General features: G+C 52.3%; 1 protein-coding gene across 1 annotated transcript in view; it reads right to left on the reverse strand.

Moving 5' to 3' along the window:
• Positions 1-4,032: 4,032 nt before the first annotated feature.
• LOC137311685 (polyribonucleotide 5'-hydroxyl-kinase Clp1-like) overlaps positions 4,033-22,895 on the reverse strand; it is a 68,408-nt gene continuing 49,545 nt past the window's right edge. Inside the window, 3 exon segments of the mRNA XM_067978752.1 lie at positions 4,033-4,196; positions 4,198-4,806; positions 12,290-12,893. Of these exon segments, the coding sequence (XP_067834853.1) occupies positions 4,134-4,196; positions 4,198-4,806; positions 12,290-12,892 (1,275 nt within the window). The 5' untranslated portion in view covers position 12,893 and the 3' untranslated portion in view covers positions 4,033-4,133.

The raw sequence follows: 22,895 nt of genomic DNA on the forward strand, positions 1-22,895 counted from the left end.
GGGGTCCCTGACGGAGAGACTCCCTCTGTAAAAGGGGTCCCTGACGGAGAGAGACTCCCTCTGTAAAAGGGGTCCCTGACAGAGAGACTCCCTCTGTAAAAGGGGTCCCTGACGGAGAGACTCCCTCTTTAAAAGGGGTCCCTGACGGAGAGACTCCCTCTGTAAAAGGGGTCCCTGACGCAGAGACTCCCTCTGTAAAAGGGGTCCCTGACGGAGAGACTCCCTCTGTAAAAGGGGTCCCTGACGCAGAGACTCCCTCTTTAAAAGGGGTCCCTGACGCAGAGACTCCCTCTTTAAAAGGGGTCCCTGACAGAGAGACTCCCTCTTTAAAAGGGGTCCCTGATGGAGAGACTCCCTCTTTAAAAGGGGTCCCTGACGGAGAGACTCCCTCTGTAAAAGGGGTCCCTGATGGAGAGACTCCCTCTGTAAAAGGGGTCCCTGACGGAGAGACTCCCTCTGTGAAAGGGGTCCCTGACAGAGAGACTCCCTCTTTAAAAGGGGTCCCTGACGGAGAGACTCCCTCTGTAAAAGGGGTCCCTGACAGAGAGACACCCTCTTTAAAAGGGGTCCCTGATGGAGAGACTCCCTCTTTAAAAGGGGTCCCTGACGGAGAGGCTCCCTCTGTAACAGGGGTCCCTGACGGAGAGACTCCCTCTGTAAAAGGGGTCCCTGACGGATAGACTCCCTCTGTAAAAGGGGTCCCTGACAGAGAGACTCCCTCTTTAAAAGGGGTCCCTGACAGAGAGACTCCCTTTTTAAAAGGGGTCCCTGACGGAGAGACTCCCTCTGTAAAAGGGGTCCCTGACGGAGAGACTCCCTCTGTAAAAGGGGTCCCTGACGGAGAGACTCCCTCTGTAAAAGGGGTCCCTGACGGAGAGACTCCCTCTTTAAAAGGGGTCCCTGACGGAGAGACTCCCTCTGTAAAAGGGGTCCCTGACGGAGAGACTCCCTCTGTAAAAGGGGTCCCTGATGGAGAGACTCCCTCTTTAAAAGGGGTCCCTGATGAAGAGACTCCCTCTTCAAAAGGGGTCCCTGACGGAGAAAGACTCCCTCTTCAAAAGGGGTCCCTGACGGAGAGACTCCCTCTTTAAAAGGGGTCCCTGACGGAGAGAGACTCCCTCTTTAAAAGAGGTCCCTGACGGAGAGACTCCCTCTGTAAAAGGGGTCCCTGATGGAGAGACTCCCTCTTTAAAAGGGGTCCCTGACGGAGAGAGACTCCCTCTTTAAAAGAGGTCCCTGACGGAGAGACTCCCTCTTCAAAAGGGGTCCCTGACGGAGAGACACCCTCTTTAAAAGGGGTCCCTGATGGAGAGACTCCCTCTTCAAAAGGGGTCCCTGACGGAGAGAGACTCCCTCTTTAAAAGGGGTCCCTGACGGAGAGACACCCTCTTTAAAAGGGGTCCCTGACGGAGAGACTCCCTCTTTAAAAGGGGTCCCTGACGGAGAAACTCCCTCTTTAAAAGGGGTCCCTGACGGAGAGAGACTCCCTCTTTAAAAGGGGTCCCTGACGGAGAGACTCCCTCTGTAAAAGGGGTCCCTGATGGAGAGACTCCCTCTTTAAAAGGGGTCCCTGACGGAGAAACTCCCTCTTTAAAAGGGGTCCCTGACGGAGAGACGCAGTCCCTGGCTCCAAGTTTGAAAAGAGGACATCGAGAACACTGATTTGATTAAAGCACAAAAGGATTTATTGCTCAACGGGATAAAACAGTGCACAAAACACAGGCATGTAAAGAATTTAAAAACACCGTCATCAAAAGCAAAGGCAGCGGAACGGACAGCTCGCTGGGGCAGTATCTGAGGCTGAGAGACACCAGTCAGTGTACAGATATCTCCCTGAGAGAGAGGGGACTGAGAGACACCAGTCAGTGTACAGATATCTCCCTGAGAGAGAGGGGACTGAGAGACACCAGTCAGTGTACAGATATCTCCCTGAGAGAGAGGGGACTGAGAGACACCAGTCAGTGTACAGATATCTCCCTGAGAGAGAGGGGACTGAGAGACACCAGTCAGTGTACAGATATCTCCCTGAGAGAGAGGGGACTGAGAGACACCAGTCATTGTACAGATATCTCCCTGAGAGAGAGGGGACTGAGAGACACCAGTCAGTGTACAGATATCACCCTGAGAGAGAGGGGACTGAGAGACACCAGTCAGTGTACAGATATCTCCCTGAGAGAGAGGGGACTGAGAGACACCAGTCAGTGTACAGATATCTCCCTGAGAGAGAGGGGACTGAGAGACACCAGTCAGTGTACAGATATCTCCCTGAGAGAGAGAGGGGACTGAGAGACACCAGTCAGTGTACAGATATCTCCCTGAGAGAGAGGGGACTGAGAGACACCAGTCAGTGTACAGATATCTCCCTGAGAGAGAGGGGACTGAGAGACACCAGTCAGTGTACAGATATCACCCTGAGAGAGAGGGGACTGAGAGACACCAGTCAGTGTACAGATATCTCCCTGAGAGAGAGGGGACTGAGAGACACCAGTCAGTGTACAGATATCTCCCTGAGAGAGAGGGGACTGAGAGACACCAGTCAGTGTACAGATATCTCCCTGAGAGAGAGGGGACTGAGAGACACCAGTCAGTGTACAGATATCTCCCTGAGAGAGAGGGGACTGAGAGACACCAGTCAGTGTACAGATATCACCCTGAGAGAGAGGGGACTGAGAGACACCAGTCAGTGTACAGATATCTCCCTGAGAGAGAGGGGACTGAGAGACACCAGTCAGTGGACAGATATCTCCCTGAGAGAGAGGGGACTGAGAGACACCAGTCAGTTTACAGATATCTCCCTGAGAGAGAGGGACTGAGAGACACCAGTCAGTGTACAGATATCTCCCTGAGAGAGAGGGGACTGAGAGACACCAGTCAGTGTACAGATATCTCCCTGAGAGAGAGAGGGCTGAGAGACACCAGTCAGTGTGCAGATATCTCCCTGAGAGAGAGGGGACTGAGAGACACCAGTCAGTGTACAGATATCTCCCTGAGAGAGAGAGGGGACTGAGAGACACCAGTCAGTGTACAGATATCTCCCTGAGGGAGAGGGACTGAGAGACACCAGTCAGTGTACAGATATCTCCCTGAGAGAGAGGGGACTGAGAGACACCAGTCAGTGTACAGATATCTCCCTGAGAGAGAGGGGACTGTGGGACACCGGTCAGTGTACAGATATCTCCCTGAGAGAGAGGGGACTGAGAGACACCAGTCAGTGTACAGATATCTCCCTGAGGGAGAGGGGGACTGAGAGACACCAGTCAGTGTACAGATATCTCCCTGAGAGAGAGGGGACTGAGAGACACCGGTCAGTGTACAGATATCTCCCTGAGAGAGAGGGGACTGAGAGACACCAGTCAGTGTACAGATATCTCCCTGAGAGAGAGGGGGGACTGAGACACACCGGTCAGCGTAGAGATATCTCCCTGAGAGAGAGGGGACTGAGAGACACCAGTCAGTGTACAGATATCTCCCTGAGAGAGAGGGGGGACTGAGAGACACCAGTCAGTGTACAGATATCTCCCTGAGAGAGAGGGGACTGAGAGACACCAGTCAGTGTCCAGATATCTCCCTGAGAGAGAGGGGGGACTGAGAGACACCAGTCAGTGTACAGATATCTCCCTGAGAGAGAGGGGACTGAGAGACACCAGTCAGTGTCCAGATATCTCCCTGAGAGAGAGGGGACTGAGAGACACCAGTCAGTGTACAGATATCTCCCTGAGAGAGAGGGGACTGAGAGATACCAGTCAGTGTACAGATATCTCCCTCAGAGAGAGGGGACTGAGAGACACCAGTCAGTGTACAGATATCTCCCTGAGAGAGAGAGGGACTGAGAGACACCAGTCAGTGTACAGATATCTCCCTGAGAGAGAGGGGACTGAGAGACACCGGTCAGTGTACAGATATCTCCCTGAGAGAGAGGGGACTGAGAGACACCAGTCAGTGTACAGATATCTCCCTGAGAGAGAGAGGGGACTGAGAGACACCGGTCAGCGTAGAGACACCTCCCCGAGAGAGAGCTCGAAACACCGGTCAGCGCAGGTACGGTTCTCTCCCGAACATTTGGGAAACGGTGCAAAACATCTCCAGCTTTTCCCGCCGAATCCCGAACCCCCCCGCCCCCGCCCCCCCAGGAGCTACTTCAGATCCATGAAACGAATGTCCATTATGAGGAGAATGCTCTTGGGGAGCGGGCGGGGGGGCCGGGGAGAGCACGGTGAAGACCTGCTGCTCCACGTCCACATTGGTTACCACGATGAAGCCGGCCACGCTGGTCTCGATGAGGTTGTCCTCGGGCCCATCGGCCGTGCTGACGCTGAGCAGGTGGTGCACCAGGTCACGGCCGGGCATGACCGGCACCAGCTTGAGCTGGTTGTCCTGCTGCGACATGCCCAGCGGCAGGCACGAGTCGGGGATGGTCGGCGCGCCCACCTTGAAGATCTTGACGTCCGAGAAGCGCACGTCGAAGGCGTGGGGGAAGAAGCCGCCCCGGAAGCCGTAGAAGTACTCGCGGATCTTCTCGTCGCGGGTCTCCCGCCGGAAGTCCTTGCTGCGCTCCACCGCCCCGCCCGACTTGGGCAGCAGCGCCGTCTTGACGAAGTGCGGCAGGTCGCGCTTGAGCTCGTTGTACAGGCGCTCCTGGTCCAGCACGATGGCCGCGTCCACCTCGAAGGCCGAGGCCGCGTGCACCAGCGCCTGGTAGCCCGAGCCCTTCACCCAGCCGCACGTGTTGATGACGCAGCCGCTCGCCGCCGCCCGCCGGTTCACCTCGCAGCGCTGGTTGAAGACTTCCGCCAGGCGGGAGGTGATCTGCGGGGTGAAGGGAGAGAGAGGGAAATGAGACGGGCCGAGACGAGCGACGCCGGAGCAGAGCGCGGCGGCCATTTTGGGGAGGGCGGCCATTTTGGGGAGGGCGGCCATTTTGGGGAGGGCGGCCATTTTGGAACAGGAGGAGGGCCATTCAGCCCCTCGAGCCTGTTACACAGGAACAGGAGGAGGCCATTCAGCCCCCCTCGAGCCTGTTACACAGGAACAGGAGGAGGCCCATTCAGCCCCTTGAGCCTGTTACACAGGAACAGGAGGAGGCCCATTCAGCCCCCCTCGAGCCTGTTCCGCCATCCAATGAGATCAGGGCTGATCTGCCTCCTAACTCCCTCCTCCCGTCTTGGCTCCATCTCCCTTAATACCCTTACCCAACAAAAGTCTATCGATCTCCGCTGTGAAATGATTAATTGAGCTGACGTCGTCTGCTTTTAGCGGGAGGGAGTCCCGCACTCCTCCCACCCTTTGTGTGAAGAAATGTCTCCTCACTCCTCTCCTGAACGGCCCCCGGGCTCTGATTTTGAAGGTTCTGTCCCCTTGTCCTGGACTCCCCCCCCCGACCAGCGGAGAAAGTCTCTCTCCGTCTACCCCATCGATCCCTTTCAAAATTCCCAAAACCCTCAATCAAATCACCCTCCTCAACCTTCGATATTCCCGGGAATACAAGCCTGGTTTGTGGAATCTCTCCTCATAATCCAACACTTGGAGTCCTGGTAACATTCTGGGGAATCTGCACTGCACTCCCTCCGAGGCCGGTATCTCCCCTCGAAGGTGAGGTGCCCAGAACTGGACACAGTACTCCAGATGTGGTCTAACCAGGGCTTTGTATCGCTGTAGCACAGGGAGATGGGAAGAGAGACAGGGAGGGAGGGAGAGGGAGGGAGCGAGGGCGAGAGAGGGAGCGAGGGCGAGAGAGGGAGCGAGGGCGAGAGAGGGAGCGAGGGCGAGAGAGGGAGCGAGGGCGAGAGAGGGAGCGAGGGCGAGAGGGAGCGAGGGTGAGAGAGGGAGCGAGGGCGAGGGGGAGCGAGGGCAAGGGTGAGAGAGGGAGCGAGGGCGAGAGAGGGAGCGAGACAGGGAGCGAGGGCGAGAGAGGGAGCGAGGGTGAGAGAGGGAGCGAGGGCGAGAGAGGGAGCGAGGGTGAGAGAGGGAGCGAGGGAGGGCGAGAGGGAGCGAGGGCGAGAGGGAGCGAGGGCGAGAGAGGGAGCGAGGGCGAGAGAGGGAGCGAGGGCGAGAGAGGGAGCGAGGGCGAGAGAGGGAGCGAGGGCGAGAGGGAGCGAGGGCGAGAGAGGGAGCGAGGGCGAGAGGGAGCGAGGGCGAGAGAGGGAGCGAGGGCGAGAGGGAGCGAGGGCGAGAGAGGGAGCGAGGGCGAGTGGGAGCGAGGGCGAGAGAGGGAGCGAGGGCGAGAGAGGGAGCGAGGGCGAGAGAGGGAGCGAGGGCGAGAGAGAGCGAGGGCGAGAGAGGGAGCGAGGGCAAGAGAGGGAGCGAGGGCGAGAGAGGGAGCGAGGGCGAGAGAGGGAGCGAGGGCGAGAGGGAGCGAGGGCGAGAGGGAGCGAGGGCGAGAGGGAGCGAGGGCGAGAGGGAGCGAGGGCGAGAGAGGGAGCGAGGGCGAGAGGGAGCGAGGGCGAGAGGGAGCGAGGGCGAGAGGGAGCGAGGGCGAGAGGGAGCGAGGGCGAGAGGGAGCGAGGGCGAGAGGGAGCGAGGGAGAGAGAGGGAGCGAGGGCGAGAGGGAGCGAGGGCGAGAGGGAGCGAGGGCGAGAGGGAGCGAGGGCGAGAGGGAGCGAGGGTGAGAGAGGGAGCGAGGGTGAGAGAGGGAGCGAGGGCGAGAGAGGGAGCGAGGGCGAGAGGGAGCGAGGGCGAGTGGGAGCGAGGGAGAGAGGGAGCGAGGGCGAGAGGGAGCGAGGGCGAGAGAGGGAGCGAGGGCGAGGGGGAGCGAGGGCAAGGGTGAGAGAGGGAGCGAGGGCGAGAGAGGGAGCGAGAGAGGGAGCGAGGGCGAGAGAGGGAGCGAGGGCGAGAGAGGGAGCGAGGGCGAGAGAGGGAGCGAGGGCGAGAGAGGGAGCGAGGGCGAGAGAGGGAGCGAGGGCGAGAGAGGGAGCGAGGGCGAGAGAGGGAGCGAGGGCGAGAGAGGGAGCGAGGGCGAGAGAGGGAGCGAGGGCGAGAGAGGGAGCGAGGGCGAGAGAGGGAGCGAGGGAGAGAGGGAGCGAGGGCGAGAGGGAGCGAGGGCGAGAGGGAGCGAGGGCGAGAGGGAGCGAGGGCGAGAGAGGGAGCGAGGGCGAGAGAGGGAGCGAGGGCGAGAGGGAGCGAGGGCGAGAGAGGGAGCGAGGGCGAGAGGGAGCGAGGGCGAGAGGGAGCGAGGGCGAGAGAGGGAGCGAGGGCGAGAGGGAGCGAGGGCGAGGGGGAGCGAGGGCGAGGGGGAGCGAGGGCGAGGGTGAGAGAGGGAGCGAGGGCGAGAGAGGGAGCGAGGGCGAGAGAGGGAGCGAGGGCGAGAGAGGGAGCGAGGGCGAGAGGGAGCGAGGGCGAGAGAGGGAGCGAGGGCGAGAGAGGGAGCGAGGGCGAGAGGGAGCGAGGGCGAGAGGGAGCGAGGGAGAGAGAGGGAGCGAGGGCGAGAGGGAGCGAGGGCAAGAGGGAGCGAGGGCGAGAGGGAGCGAGGGTGAGAGAGGGAGCGAGGGTGAGAGAGGGAGCGAGGGCGAGAGAGGGAGCGAGGGCGAGAGAGGGAGCGAGGGCGAGAGAGGGAGCGAGGGCGAGAGAGGGAGCGAGGGCGAGAGGGAGCGAGGGCGAGAGGGAGCGAGGGCGAGAGAGGGAGCGAGGGCGAGAGGGAGCGAGGGCGAGAGAGGGAGCGAGGGCGAGAGAGGGAGCGAGGGCGAGAGAGGGAGCGAGGGCGAGAGAGGGAGAGAGGGCGAGAGGGAGCGAGGGCGAGAGAGGGAGCGAGGGCGAGAGAGGGAGCGAGGGCGAGAGGGAGCGAGGGAGAGAGAGGGAGCGAGGGCGAGAGGGAGCGAGGGCGAGAGAGGGAGCGAGGGCGAGAGGGAGCGAGGGCGAGAGGGAGCGAGGGCGCGAGAGGGAGCGAGGGCGCGAGAGGGAGCGAGGGCGAGAGGGAGCGAGGGCGAGAGGGAGCGAGGGCGAGAGAGGGAGCGAGGGCGAGAGTGAGCGAGGGCGAGAGAGGGAGCGAGGGTGAGAGAGGGAGCGAGGGCGAGAGAGGGAGCGAGGGCGAAAGGGAGCGAGGGTGAGAGAGGGAGCGAGGGCGAGAGGGAGCGAGGGCGAGAGGGAGCGAGGGCGAGAGAGGGAGCGAGGGCGAGAGAGGGAGCGAGGGCGAGGGGGAGCGAGGGCGAGGGGGAGCGAGGGCGAGGGTGAGCGAGGGCGAGGGTGAGAGAGGGAGCGAGGGCGAGAGAGGGAGCGAGGGCGAGAGAGGGAGCGAGGGCGAGAGAGGGAGCGAGAGAGGGAGCGAGGGCGAGAGAGGGAGCGAGGGCGAGAGAGGGAGCGAGGGCGAGAGAGGGAGCGAGAGAGGGAGCGAGGGCGAGAGAGGGAGCGAGGGCGAGAGGGAGCGAGGGCAAGAGGGAGCGAGGGCAAGAGGGAGCGAGGGCAAGAGGGAGCGAGGGCGAGAGAGGGAGCGAGGGCGAGAGAGGGAGCGAGGGCGAGAGGGAGCGAGGGCGAGAGAGGGAGTGAGGGAGGGCGAAAGGGAGCGAGGGCGAGAGAGGGAGTGAGGGAGGGCGAAAGGGAGCGAGGGCGAGGGGGAGCGAGGGCGAGGGGGAGCGAGGGCGAGGGGGAGCGAGGGCGAGGGTGAGAGAGGGAGCGAGGGCGAGAGAGGGAGCGAGGGCGAGAGAGGGAGCGAGGGCGAGAGAGGGAGCGAGGGCGAGAGGGAGCGAGGGCGAGAGGGAGCGAGGGCGAGAGAGGGAGCGAGGGCGAGAGGGAGCGAGGGCGAGAGGGGGCGAGGGCGAGTGGGAGCGAGGGCGAGAGGGGGAGAAGGGCGGGGGGACGGAGGGCGCGCCGGGCGGGGGGACGGAGGGCGCGCCGGGCGGGGGGACGGAGAGAGAGATGCAGAATCGTAGAATCATAGAAATCTCCGGCACAGAAGGCGGCCGTTCGGCCCATCGTGTCCGTGTTGGCCGAAAACGAGCCCCCCATTCTAATCCCACTTTCCAGCTCTTGGTCCGTAGCCCTGGAGGTCCTGGCTCTTCAGGTGCACATCCAGGTACTTTTGAAATGAGTTGAGGGTCTCTGCCTCTCCCGCCCTCTCAGGCAGTGAGTTCCAGACTCCCACCGCCCTCTGGGTGAAAACATTTCTCCTCAGCTCCCCTCGAATCCTTCCCCCAATTACTTTAAATCCATGCCCTCCCCCCCCGGTCACTGACCCCTCCGCTAAGGGAAATAGGTCCTTCCTGTCCACTCTATCGAGGCCCCTCGTAATTTTACACGCCTCAATTAAATCTCCCCTCACCCTCCTCTGTTCCAAAGAGAACAACCCCAGCCTCTCCAATCTTTCCTCATCGCTAAAATTCTCCAGTCCTGGCAACATCCCCGTAAATCTCCTCTGGACCCTCTCGAGTGCGATCACATCCTTCCTGTAATGTGGTGACCAGAACTGGACGCAGTGCTCAAGCTGTGGCCCAACTCGTGTTTTATACAGTTCGAGCATAACCTCCCTGCTCTTATATTCGATGCCTCGGCTAATAAAGGAAAGTATCTCGTCTGCCTTCTCAACCGCCTTATCTACCTGTCCTGCTACCTTCAGGGATCTGTGGACATGCTCTCCAAGGTCCCTCACTCCCTCGACACCTCTCAGTATCCTCCCATTTATTGTGTACTCCCTTCCCTTGTTTGCCCTCCGCAAATGCATTACCTCACACTTCTCCGGATTGAACTCCATTTGCCACTTCTCTGCCCACCCGACCAGTCCACTGATATCTTCCTGCAGTCTACAGCTTTCCACCTCACTATCAACCGCACGGCCAATTTTTGTATCATCTGCAAACTTCTTGATCAAACCCCCTACATTCAAGTCCAAATCATCAATATATATCACAAAAAGCAAGGGACCCAATACCGAGCCCTGCGGAACCCCAATGGAAACAGCCTTCCAGTCCCCTTGACATTCAACTGCATTACCATCGCCGAATCTCCCACCATCAACATCCTGGGGGTCACCATTGACCAGAAACTTAACTGGACCAGCTACATAAATACTGTGGCTACAAGAGCAGGTCAGAGGCTGGGTATTCTGCGGAGAGTGACTCACCTCCTGACTCCCCAAAGCCTTTCCACCATCTACAAGGCACAAGTCAGGAGTGTGATGGAATACTCTCCACTTGCCTGGATGAGTGCAGCTCCAACAACACTCAAGAAGCTCGACACCGTCCAGGGCAAAGCAGCCCGCTTGATTGGCACCCCATCCACCACCCTAAACATTCACTCCCTTCACCACCGGCGCACCGTGGCTGCAGTGTGGACCATCCACAGGATGCACTGCAGCAACTCGCCAAGGCTTCTTCGACAGCACCTCCCAAACCCGCGACCTCTACCACCTAGAAGGACAAGAGCAGCAGGTACATGGGGACAACACCACCTGCACGTTCCCCTCCGAGTCACCCACCATCCCGAGTTGGAAATATATCGGCCGTTCCTTCATCGTCGCTGGGTCAAAATCCTGGAACTCCCTTCCTAACAGCACTGTGGGAGAACCTTCACCACACGGACTGCAGTGGTTCAAGAAGGCGGCTCACCACCACCTTCTCAAGGGGCAATTAGGGATGGGCAATAAATGCCGGCCTCGCCCAGCGACGCCCACATCCCATGAACGAATAAAAAAAAAAGTCACAAAAACACCCGCCGACCATGACCCTTTGCTTCCTGCCTCTGAGCCAATTTTGGATCCAATTTGCCACTCTCCCTCGGACCCCATGGGCTTTGACTTTTCTGACCAGTCGGCCGCGCGGGGCCTCGTCAAAAGCCTTGCTAAAAAATCCAGGTGGATTACATCGACCGCGCTGCCCTCGTCGAGCCTCCTTTCGACCGCCTCAAACAATTCAATCGGACGCGAGCTTCCCTCAACAAGTCCTCGATTGACCCCCGTGCCTTTCTGAATGACGATCTGTGCCGTCCCTCAGAGGCAGAGACAGGTTTAGGCGGGGTTTCTGGCCTTGTGTGGACTCTGAGCTCTCTCTCTCTCCCTCTCGATTCTGTCCCCGCACACAAGGCTCTCTCAGTAATCAGCACAAGTCCGATTCGCGATGGCAGTGAGCAGAGTTTCGACGCACCCAGAACAATCAGGCTATTTACAACAAAGCAAATCCCCGTGTGCTTAATATAATCAGTAGCTAAGAAGGCTTATCAAATATTTGTCCTGGTGCTCCTTTGAAAGTTATCACCGCCCTTTCAGGCAGTGCACGGCAGGCCGTAAGAACTCCCCGCGTTAAAAAAAAAAACCATTCTCCTCATCTCCCCCTCTGGTTCTTTCCCCGATTATCTTCAATCCACGCCCTCTGTCGCTGGAAACAGCCTCTCCTTATTGACTCTCTCAAAACCCTTTCGAATCTGTCAAATCTCCCCTTGACCTTCTCCGCTTTTGAGCGGAACAACCCCCCGAGCTTTCCTTGTTGGACTCCCCGTCGGAAGGTGGGGGGGGGTGGGGGGCTGACTCAGCAAATCGGCCCTGCGAGGCCTGACGAACGGGGGAAGGCGGCGGGTCTGCGTCTCCCGACAACAGAAAAGGAGGTCGGCGGGATATCAGGTGGGAGGGAGGACGAGGTTGTTCGCCTGGGCCGAGGGCCAGAGGTGATACGGCTGTCACGGAATTGGCCACGCTCACTGCAGTGGGTGTGTGTGCGCGTCTGTCTGTCAGCGGGCGTCTGTCCCAGCCAGCGGGCGCCCGTCTGCCAGCCAGCGGGCGCCCGTCTGCCAGCCAGCGGGCGTCCTTCTGCCAGCCAGCGGGCGTCTGTCCCTGTCAGCAAGAGTCCGTCAGTCAGCCAGCCAGCGAGCGCCCGTCTGCCAGCCAGCCAGCGAGCGCCCGTCTGCCAGCCAGCGAGCGCCCGTCAGCCAGCCAGCGAGCGCCCGTCAGCCAGCGAGCGAGCGCCCGTCAGCCAGCGAGCGAGCGCCCGTCAGCCAGCGAGCGAGCGACTGTCTGCCAGCCAGCGAGCGCCCGTCTGCCAGCCAGCGAGCATCTGTCCCTGTCAGCGGGCGTCTGTCCCTGTCAGCAAGAGTCCGTCAGTCAGCCAGCGAGCGCCCGTCAGTCAGACAGCGAGCGTCCGTCAGTCAGACAGCGAGCGTCCGTCAGTCAGTCAGCGAGCGTCCGTCTGTCAGCGAGCGAGCGTCCGTCTGTCAGCGAGCGTCTGTCGGTCCGTGAGCTTGTGTGCGCCTGCGGGCGAGTCAGCAGTGCGTCCCGCCACCGGTGACGAGAGCTGCCTCTGCCGGGAGAGGCATCCCTCCCACCGCCCCCACCCCCCCTCGGCCCAGCCCCCGACAACCTCTGGCCGCAACCCCTCACCTTGTTGTAAAGTTTGATGTTCGTCCCCGGGGTGGTGGATCCGAAGTGGTAGATGAGGGGGGCCTGGACAGAGAAGCCCTCCTCCACGTCGGCCGGCCGCTCCACGTACAGCGCGCCCATGGTGCCGGGGATGGAGACCGAGCCCTGGCCCACGTCCAGCTCCACGAAGGTGGGCCGCCGGCCGAGGCGCACCCCGTAGTTGAGCAGCAGGCGGCAGACGGTGGTCTTGCCCACGTCGGTGGGGCCCACCACCATCACCCGGGGCCCCCGCTCGTCCTCCCGCTCCGCCTGCTGCCTCATCTGCTCCAGGGCCGCGTGGCAGTTCAGGTACAGCAGCATGGGCGTCTCACGCGAGACGTACGCCACCTCGGTGCGCCCCCGCAGCTGGAGGGCGCAGCCGTGCCAGGTGAAGACCGCCACCTTGGCGCCCGCCTCGAAGGTGAACCGTTTGTTGCGGGTGAGCTCGGTGGCGAAGATCTCCGCCATGCCGGACAGCAGCTCCAGCTGCACCGTCTCGTGGGCCTCCACCTCGAAACGCAGCTCCGTCTCCTTCTCCAGGTCAAACTTCGCCACGGGCTGGTCGTCCTTCTGTTCCTCCGCCATCCTGAGAGGGAGGGAAAGTGGGAGCGTCAGACAGCGCGGCGCTCCCTCGGAGCCGACCCTCCGACAGCGCGGCGCTCCCTCAGTACCGACCCTCCGGCAGCGCGGCGCTCCCTCGGAGACGACCCTCCGACAGCGCGGCGCTCCCTCGGTACCGACCCTCCGACAGCGCGGCGCTCCCTCAGTACCGACCCTCCGACAGTGCGGCGCTCCCTCAGTACTGACCCTCCGACAGTGCGGCGCTCCCTCAGTACTGACCCTCCGACAGTGCGGCGCTCCCTCAGTACCGACCCTCCGACAGTGCGGCGCTCCCTCAGTACCGACCCTCCGACAGTGCGGCGCTCCCTCAGTACTGACCCTCCGACAGTGCGGCGCTCCCTCAGTACCGACCCTCCGACAGTGCGGCGCTCCCTCAGTATATTTTAATAAACATACTCTCTCTCAATTTTATTTATATATTATGTACAGAGTGTGTATATCCCACCTCCTCTCTCTCTCTCTGGATATATTATGTACAGAGTGTGTATATCTCACCTCCTCTCTCTCTCTCTCTGTATATATTATGTACAGAGTGTCGAAATCCCACCTCCTCTCTCTCTCTGTATATATTATGTACAGAGTGTGTATATCCCACCTCCTCTCTCTCTCTGTATATATTATGTACAGAGTGTGTATATCCCACCTCCTCTCTCTCTCTGTGTATATTATGCACAGAATGTGTATATCCCACCTCCTCTCTCTCTCTGTATATATTATGTACAGAGTGTGGAAATCCCACCTCCTCTCTCTCTCTCTGTATATATTATGTACAGAATGTGTATATCCCACCTCCTCTCTCTGTGTATATTATGTACAGAGTGTGTATATCCCACCTCCTCTCTCTCTCTCTCTGTATATATTATGTACAGAATGTTTATATCCCACCTCCTCTCTCTCTCTGTATATATTATGTACAGAATGTGTATATCCCACCTCCTCTCTCTCTCTGTATATATTATGTACAGAGTGTGTATATCCCACCTCCTCTCTCTCTCTGTATATATTATGTACAGAGTGTGTATATCCCACCTCCTCTCTCTCTCCCTGTAGAAATTATGTACAGAGTGTGCACATCTCACCTCCTCTCTCTCTCTCTGTATACATTATGTACAGAGTGTGTATATCCCACCTCCTCTCTCTCTGTGTATATTATGTACAGAGTGTGCATATCTCACCTCCTGTCTCTCTGTGTATATATTATGTACAGAGTGTGTATATCTCACCTCCTCTCTCTCTGTGTATATATTATGTACAGAGTGTGTATATCTTACCTCCTCTCTCTCTGTGTATATATTATGTACAGAGTGTGTATATCTCACCTCCTCCCTCTCTCTCGAAATATTATGGCCAGACTGTGTATATCCCACCTACTCTCTGTCTCTGTGTATATTATGTACAGAGTGTGTATATCTGACCTCCTCTCTCCCTGTGTATATATTATGTACAGAGTGTGTATATCTCACCTCCTCTCTCTCTCTCTCTGAAAATATTATGGACAGAGTGTGTATATCCCACCTCCTCTCTCTCCCTGTGTATATATTATGTACAGAGTGTGTATATCTCACCTCCTCTCTCTCTCTCTGTACATATTATGTACAGAGTGGGTATATCCCACCTCCTCTCTCTCTCTCTGTATATATTATGTACAGAGTGTGTATATCCCACCTCCTCTCTCTCTCTGTACACATTATGTACAGAGTGTGCATATCTCACCTCCTCGCTCTCCCTGTGTATATATTATGTACAGAGTGTGTATATCTCACCTCCTCTCTCTCTCTCTGTATATATTATGTACAGAGTGTGTATATCCCACCTCCTCTCTCTCTCTCTGTATATATTATGTACAGAGTGTGTATATCCCACCTCCTCTCTCTCTCTGTATACATTATGTACAGAGTGTGCATATCTCACCTCCTCGCTCTCCCTGTGTATATATTATGTACAGAGTGTGTATATCTCACCTCCTCTCTCTCTCTCTGTATATATTATGTACAGAGTGTGGATATCCCACCTCCTCTCTCTCTCTCTGTATATATTATGGACAGAGGGTGTATATCTCACCTCCTCTCTCTCTCTCTCTCTCTGTGTATATTATGTACAGAGTGTTTCTCCCACCTCCTCCCTCTCTCTCTGTGTATATTATGTACAAAGTGTGTATATCTCACATTGTCTCTCTCTCTGTATACATGATGTACAGAGTGTGTAGATCTCACCTCCTCTCTCTCTGTATACATTATGTACAGAATGTGTATATCCCACCTCCTCTCTCTCTCCCTGTATATAATGTACAGAATGTGTATATCCCACCTCCTCTCTCTCTCCCTGTATATTATGTACAGAATGTGTATATCCCACCTCCTCTCTCTCTCCCTGTATATTATGTACAGAATGTGTATATCCCACCTCCTCTCTCTCTGTATATATTATGCACAGAATGTGTATATCTCACCTCCTCTCTCTCTCTGTGTATATTATGTACAGAGTGTGTATATCTCACCTCCTCTCTCTCTGTGTATATATTATGTACAGAGTGTGTATATCCCACCTCCTCTCTCTCTCTCTGTATATATTATGTACAGAGTGTGTTTATCTCACCTCCTCTCTCCCTGTGTATATATTATGTACAGAGTGTGTATATCCCACCTCCTCCCTCTCTGTGTATATATTATGTACAGAGTGTGTATATCCCACCTCCTCTCTCTCTGTGTATATATTATGTACAGAGTGTGTATATCTCACCTCCTATCTCTCTGTGTATATATTATGTACAGAGTGTGTATATCTCACCTCCTCTCTCTCCCTGTGTATATATTATGTACAGAGTGTGTATATCTCACCTCCTCTCTCTCTCTGTATACATTATGTACAGAGTGTGTATATCTCACCTCCTCTCTCTCTGTGTATATATTATGTACAGAGTGTGTATATCCCACCTCCTCCCTCTCTCTCTGTATATATTATGTACAGAGTGTGTATATCTCACCTCCTCTCTCTCTGTGTATATATTATGTACAGAGTGTGCATATCTCACCTCCTCCCTCTCTCTCTGTATATATTATGGACAGACTGTGTATATCCCACCTCCTCTCTCTCTCTGTGTATATTATGTACAGAGTGTGTATATCTAACCTCCTCTCTCCCTGTGTATATATTATGTACAGAGTGTGTATATCCCACCTCCTCTCTCTCTCTCTGTATATATTATGTACAGAGTGTGTATATCTCACCTCCTCTCTCTCTGTATACATTATGTACAGAATGTGTATATCCCACCTCCTCTCTCTCTCCCTGTATATAATGTACAGAATGTGTATATCCCACCTCCTCTCTCTCTCCCTGTATATTATGTACAGAATGTGTATATCCCACCTCCTCTCTCTCTCCCTGTATATTATGTACAGAATGTGTATATCCCACCTCCTCTCTCTCTGTATATATTATGCACAGAATGTGTATATCTCACCTCCTCTCTCTCTCTGTGTATATTATGTACAGAGTGTGTATATCTCACCTCCTCTCTCTCTGTGTATATATTATGTACAGAGTGTGTATATCCCACCTCCTCTCTCTCTCTCTGTATATATTATGTACAGAGTGTGTTTATCTCACCTCCTCTCTCCCTGTGTATATATTATGTACAGAGTGTGTATATCCCACCTCCTCCCTCTCTGTGTATATATTATGTACAGAGTGTGGATATCCCACCTCCTCTCTCTCTGTGTATATATTATGTACAGAGTGTGTATATCTCACCTCCTATCTCTGTGTATATATTATGTACAGAGTGCGTATATCTCACCTCCTCTCTCTCCCTGTGTATATATTATGTACAGAGTGTGTATATCTCACCTCCTCTCTCTCTCTGTATACATTATGTACAGAGTGTGTATATCTCACCTCCTCTCTCTCTGTGTATATATTATGTACAGAGTGTGTATATCCCACCTCCTCCCTCTCTCTCTGTGTATATTATGTACAGAGTGTGTATATCTCACCTCCTCTCTCCCTGTGTATATATTATGTACAGAGTGTGTATATCCCACCTCCTCTCTCTCTCTCTGTATATATTATGTACAGAGTGTGTATATCTCACCTCCTCTCTCTCTCTCTCTGTATATATTATGTACAGAGTGTGTATATCTCACCTCCTCTCTCTCTCTCTGTATATATTATGTACAGAGTGTGTATATCTCACCTCCTCTCTCTCTCTCTCTGTATATATTATGTACAGAGTGTGTATATCTCACCTCCTCTCTCTCTCTGTATATATTATGTACAGAGTGTGCATATCTCACCTCCTCTCTCTCCCTGTATATATTATGGACAGAGTGTGCATATCCCACCTCCTCTCTCTCTCTGTATATATTATGTACAGAGTGTGCATATCCCACCTCCTCTCTCCCTGTGTATATATTATGTACAGAGTGTGTATATCTCACCTCCTCTCTCTCTCTCTGTATATATTATGTACAGAGTGTGCATATCTCACCTCCTCTCTCTCCCAGTGTATATATTATGTACAGAGTGTGTATATCTCACCTCCTCTCTCTCTCTCTGTATATATTATGTACAGAGTGTGTATATCCCACCTCCTCTCTCTCTCTGTATATATTATGTACAGAGTGTGTATATCTCACCTCCTCTCTCTCTCTCTCTCTGTATATATTTTGTACAGAGTGTGTATATCTCACATTCTCTGTCTCTCTCTGTATACATGATGGACAGAGTGTGTATATCCCACCTCCTCTCTCTCTGTATACATTATGTACAGAGTGTGTATATCTCACATTCTCTCTCTCTCTGTATATATTATGTACAGAGTGTGTATATCCCACCTCCTCTCTCTCCCTGTGTATATATTATGTACAGAGTGTGTATATCCCACCTCCTCTCTCTCCCTGTGTATATATTATGTACAGAGTGTGTATATCCCACCTCCTCCCTCTCTCTCTGCATACATGATGTGCAGAGTGTGTATATCTCACCTCCTCTCTCTCTCTCTGTATATATTATGTACAGAGTGTGTATATCCCACCTCCTCTCTCTCTCTCTCTGTATACATTATGTACAGAATGTGTATATCCCACCTCCTCTCTCTCTCTCTCTCTCTCTGAATATATTATGTACAGAGTGTGTATATCACACCTCCTCTCCCTCTCCCTGTATATTATGTACAGAATGTGTATATCCCACCTCCTCTCTCTCTCTCTCTCTCTGGATATAATATGTACCGAGTGTGTATATCCCACCTCCTTTCTCTCTCTCTGTATATTATGTATAGAGTGTGTATATCCCACCTCCTCTCTCTCTGTATATATTATGTACAGAGTGTGTATATCTCACCTCCTCTCTCTCTCTGTATACATTATGTACAGAGTGTGTATATCTCACCTCCTCTCTCTCTCTCTCTGTATATATTATGTACAGAATGTGCATATCCCACCTCCTCTCTCTCTCTCTGTATATATTATGTACAGAGTGTGTATATCCCACCTCCTCTCTCTCTCTCTCTGTATATATTATGTACAGAGTGTGTATATCTCACATCCTCTCTCTCTCTGAATATATTATGTACAGAGTGTGTATATCTCACCTCCTCTCTCTCCCTGTGTATATATTATGTACAGAGTGTGTATATCCCACCTCCTCTCTCTCGCTCTGTATATTTTATGCAGAGTGTGAAAATCCCACCTCCTCTCTCTCTGTATATTTTATCTACATAGTGTGTATATCTCACCTCCTCCCTCTCTCTCTGTATATATTATGGACAGAGTGTGTATATCTCACCTCGTCCCTCTCTCTCTGTATATTTTATGTACAGACTGTGTATATCCCACCTCCTCCCTCTCTCTCTGTAGATATTATGTACAGAGTGTGTATATCTCACCTCGTCCCTCTCTCTCTGTATATTTTATGCACAGAGTGTGTATATCTCACCTCGTCCCTCTCTCTCTGTCTATTTTATGTACAGAGTGTGTATATCTCACCTCCTCCTCTCTCTCTCTGTATATATGATGCACAGACTGTGTATATCCCACCTCCTCTCTCTTCCTGTGTATATATTATGTACAGAGTGTGTATATCTCACCTCCTCTCTCTCTCTGTATATATTATGTACAGAGTGTGTATATCCCAGCTCCTCTCTCTCTCTCTGTATATATTATGTACAGAGTGTGTATATCTCACCTCCTCTCTCTCTCTCTGCATATATTATGCACAGAGTGTGTATATCTCACCTCCTCTCTCTCTCCCTGTGTATATATTATGCACAGAGTGTGTATATCCCACCTCCTCTCTCTCTCTCTCTGTATATATTATGTACAGAGTGTGTATATCCCACCTCCTCTCTCTCTCTCTGTATATATTATGTACAGAGTGTGTATATCCCACCTCCTCTCACTCTCTCTGTATATATTATGTACAGAGTGTGTATATCCCACCTCCTCTCTCTCTCTCTGTATATATTATGTACAGAGTGTGTATATCTCACCTCCTCTCTCTCTCTCTGTATATATTATGTACAGAGTGTGTATATCCCACCTCCTCTCTTTCTCTCTGTATATATTATGTACAGAGTGTGTATATCCCACCCCCTCTCTCTCTCTCTGTATATATTATGTACAGAGTGTGTATATCTCACCTCCTCTCTCCCTGTGTATATATTATGTACAGAGTGTGTATATCTCACCTCCTCTCTCTCTCTGTATACATTATGTACAGAGTGTGTATATCCCACCTCCTCTCTCTCTGTGTATATATTATGTACAGAGTGTGTATATCTCACCTCCTATCTCTCTGTGTATATATTATGTACAGAGTGTGTATATCTCACCTCCTCTCTCTCTGTGTATATATGATGTACAGAGTGTGTATATCCCACCTCCTCCCTCTCTCTCTGTATATATTATGTACAGAGTGTGTATATCTCACCTCCTCTCTCTCTCTGTGTATATTATGTACAGAGTGTGTAGATCTCACCTCCTCTCTCTCTGTGTATATATTATGTACAGAGTGTGTATATCTCACCTCCTCCCTCTCTCTCTGTATATATTATGGACAGACTGTGTAAATCCCAACTCCTCTCTCTCTCTGTGTATATTATGTACAGAGTGTGTATATCTCACCTCCTCTCTCCCTGTGTATATATTATGTGCAGAGTGTGTATATCCCACCTCCTCTCTCTCTCTCTGTATATATTATGTACAGAGTGTGTATATCCCACCTCCTCTCTCTCTCTGTATACATTATGTACAGAGTGTGTATATCTCACCTCCTCTCTCTCTCTCTCTCTGTATATATTATGTACAGAGTGTGTATATCTCACCTCCTCTCTCTCTTTCTCTGTATATATTATGTACACAGTGTGTATATCTCACCTCCTCTCTCTCTCTCTGTATATATTATGTACAGAGTGTGTATATCTCACCTCCTCTCTCTCTCTCTGTATATATTATGTACAGAGTGTGTATATCCCACCTCCTCTCTCTCTCTCTGTATATATTATGGACAGAGTATGTATATCTCACCTCCTCTCTCTGTCTCTCTGTATATATTATGTACAGAGTTTGTATATCTCACCTCCTCTCTCTCTCGCTCTCTGTATATATTATGTACAGAGTGTGTATATCCCACCTCCTCCCTCTCTCTCTGTGTATATTATGTACAGAGTGTGTATATCTCACATTCTCTCTCTCTCTCTGTATACATGATGTACAGAGTGTGTATATCTCACCTCCTCTCTCTCTGTATACATTATGTACAGAGTGTGTATATCTCACATTCTCTCTCTCTCTGTATATATTATGTACAGAGTGTGTATATCCCACCTCCTCTCTCTCCCTGTGTATATATTATGTACAGAGTGTGTATCTCCCACCTCCTCTCTCTCCCTGTGTATATATTATGTACAGAGTGTGTATATACCACCTCCTCTCTCTCTCTGTATATATTATGTACAGAGCGTGTATATCCCACCTCCTCTCTCTCTCTCTGTATATATTATGTACAGAGTGTGTATATCCCACCTCCTCCCTCTCTCTCTGTATATATTATGTACAGAGTGTGTATATCCCACCTCCTCTCTCTCTCTGTATATATTATGTACAGAGTGTGTATATCTCACCTCCTCTCTCTCTGTATACATTATGTACAGAGTGTGTATATCTCACCTCCTCTCTCTCTCTCTCTGTATATATTATGTACAGAGTGTGTATATCCCACCTCCTCCCTCTCTCTCTGTGTATATTATGTACAGAGTGTGTATATCTCACATTCTCTCTCTCTCTCTGTATACATGATGTACAGAGTGTGTATATCTCACCTCCTCTCTCTCTGTATACATTATGTACAGAGTGTGTATATCTCACATTCTCTCTCTCTCTGTATATATTATGTACAGAGTGTGTATATCCCACCTCCTCTCTCTCCCTGTGTATATATTATGTACAGTGTGTATATACCACCTCCTCTCTCTCTCTCTGTATATATTATGTACAGAGCGTGTATATCCCACCTCCTCTCTCTCTCTCTGTATATATTATGTACAGAGTGTGTATATCCCACCTCCTCCCTCTCTCTCTGTATATATTATGTACAGAGTGTGTATATCCCACCTCCTCTCTCTCTCTGTATATATTATGTACAGAGTGTGTATATCCCACCTCCTCTCTCTCTGTATACATTATGTACAGAGTGTACATATCTCACCTCCTCTCTCTCTCTCTCTGTATATATTATGTACAGAGTGTGTATATCCCACCTCCTCTCTCTCTGTATATATTATGTACAGAGTGTGTATATCCCACCTCCTCCCTCTCTCTCTGTATATATTATGTACAGACTGTGTATATCCCACCTCCTCTCTCTCCCTGTGTATATATTATGTACAGAGTGTGTATATCCCACCTCCTCCCTCTCTCTCTGTACACATGATGTGCAGAGTGTGTATATCTCACCTCCTCTCTCTCTCTCTGTATATATTATGTACAGAGTGTGTATATCCCACCTCCTCTCTCTCTCTCTCTGTATACATTATGTACAGAATGTGTATATCCCACCTCCTCTCTCTCTCTCTCTTTATACATTATGTACAGAATGTGTATATCTCACCTCCTCTCTCTCTCTCTGTATATATTATGTACAGAGTGTGTATATCACACCTCCTCTCCCTCTCCCTGTATATTATGTACAGAATGTGTATATCCCACCTCCTCTCTCTCTCTCTCTCTCTGGATATAATATGTACCGAGTGTGTATATCCCACCTCCTTTCTCTCTCTCTGTATATTATGTACAGAGTGTGTATATCCCACCTCCTCTCTCTCTGTATATATTATGTACAGAGTGTGTATATCTCACCTCCTCTCTCTCTCTGTATACATTATGTACAGAGTGTGTATATCTCACCTCCTCTCTCTCTCTCTCTGTATATATTATGTACAGAATGTGCATATCCCACCTCCTCTCTCTCTCTCTGTATATATTATGTACAGAGTGTGTATATCCCACCTCCTCTCTCTCTCTCTCTGTATATATTATGTACAGAATGTGCATATCCCACCTCCTCTCTCTCTCTCTGTATATATTATGTACAGAGTGTGTATATCCCACCTCCTCTCTCTCTCTCTCTGTATATATTATGTACAGAGTGTGTATATCTCACCTCCTCTCTCTCTCTCTGTATATATTATGCACAGAGTGTGTATATCTCACCTCCTCTATCTCTCCCTGTGTATATATTATGCACAAAGTGTGGATATCCCACCTCCTCTCTCTCTCTCTCTCTGTATATATTATGTACAGAGTGTGTATATCCCACCTCCTCTCTCTCTCTCTGTATATATTATGTACAGAGTGTGTATATCCCACCTCCTCTCTCTCTCTCTGAAAATATTATGTACAGAGTGTGTATATCCCACCTCCTCTCTCTCTCTCTGTATATATTATGTACAGAGTGTGTATATCTCACC

The sequence above is a fragment of the Heptranchias perlo genome, unplaced genomic scaffold (genome assembly GCF_035084215.1).
Source record: "Heptranchias perlo isolate sHepPer1 unplaced genomic scaffold, sHepPer1.hap1 HAP1_SCAFFOLD_381, whole genome shotgun sequence".
NCBI classification, from domain to species: Eukaryota; Metazoa; Chordata; class Chondrichthyes; order Hexanchiformes; family Hexanchidae; genus Heptranchias; species Heptranchias perlo.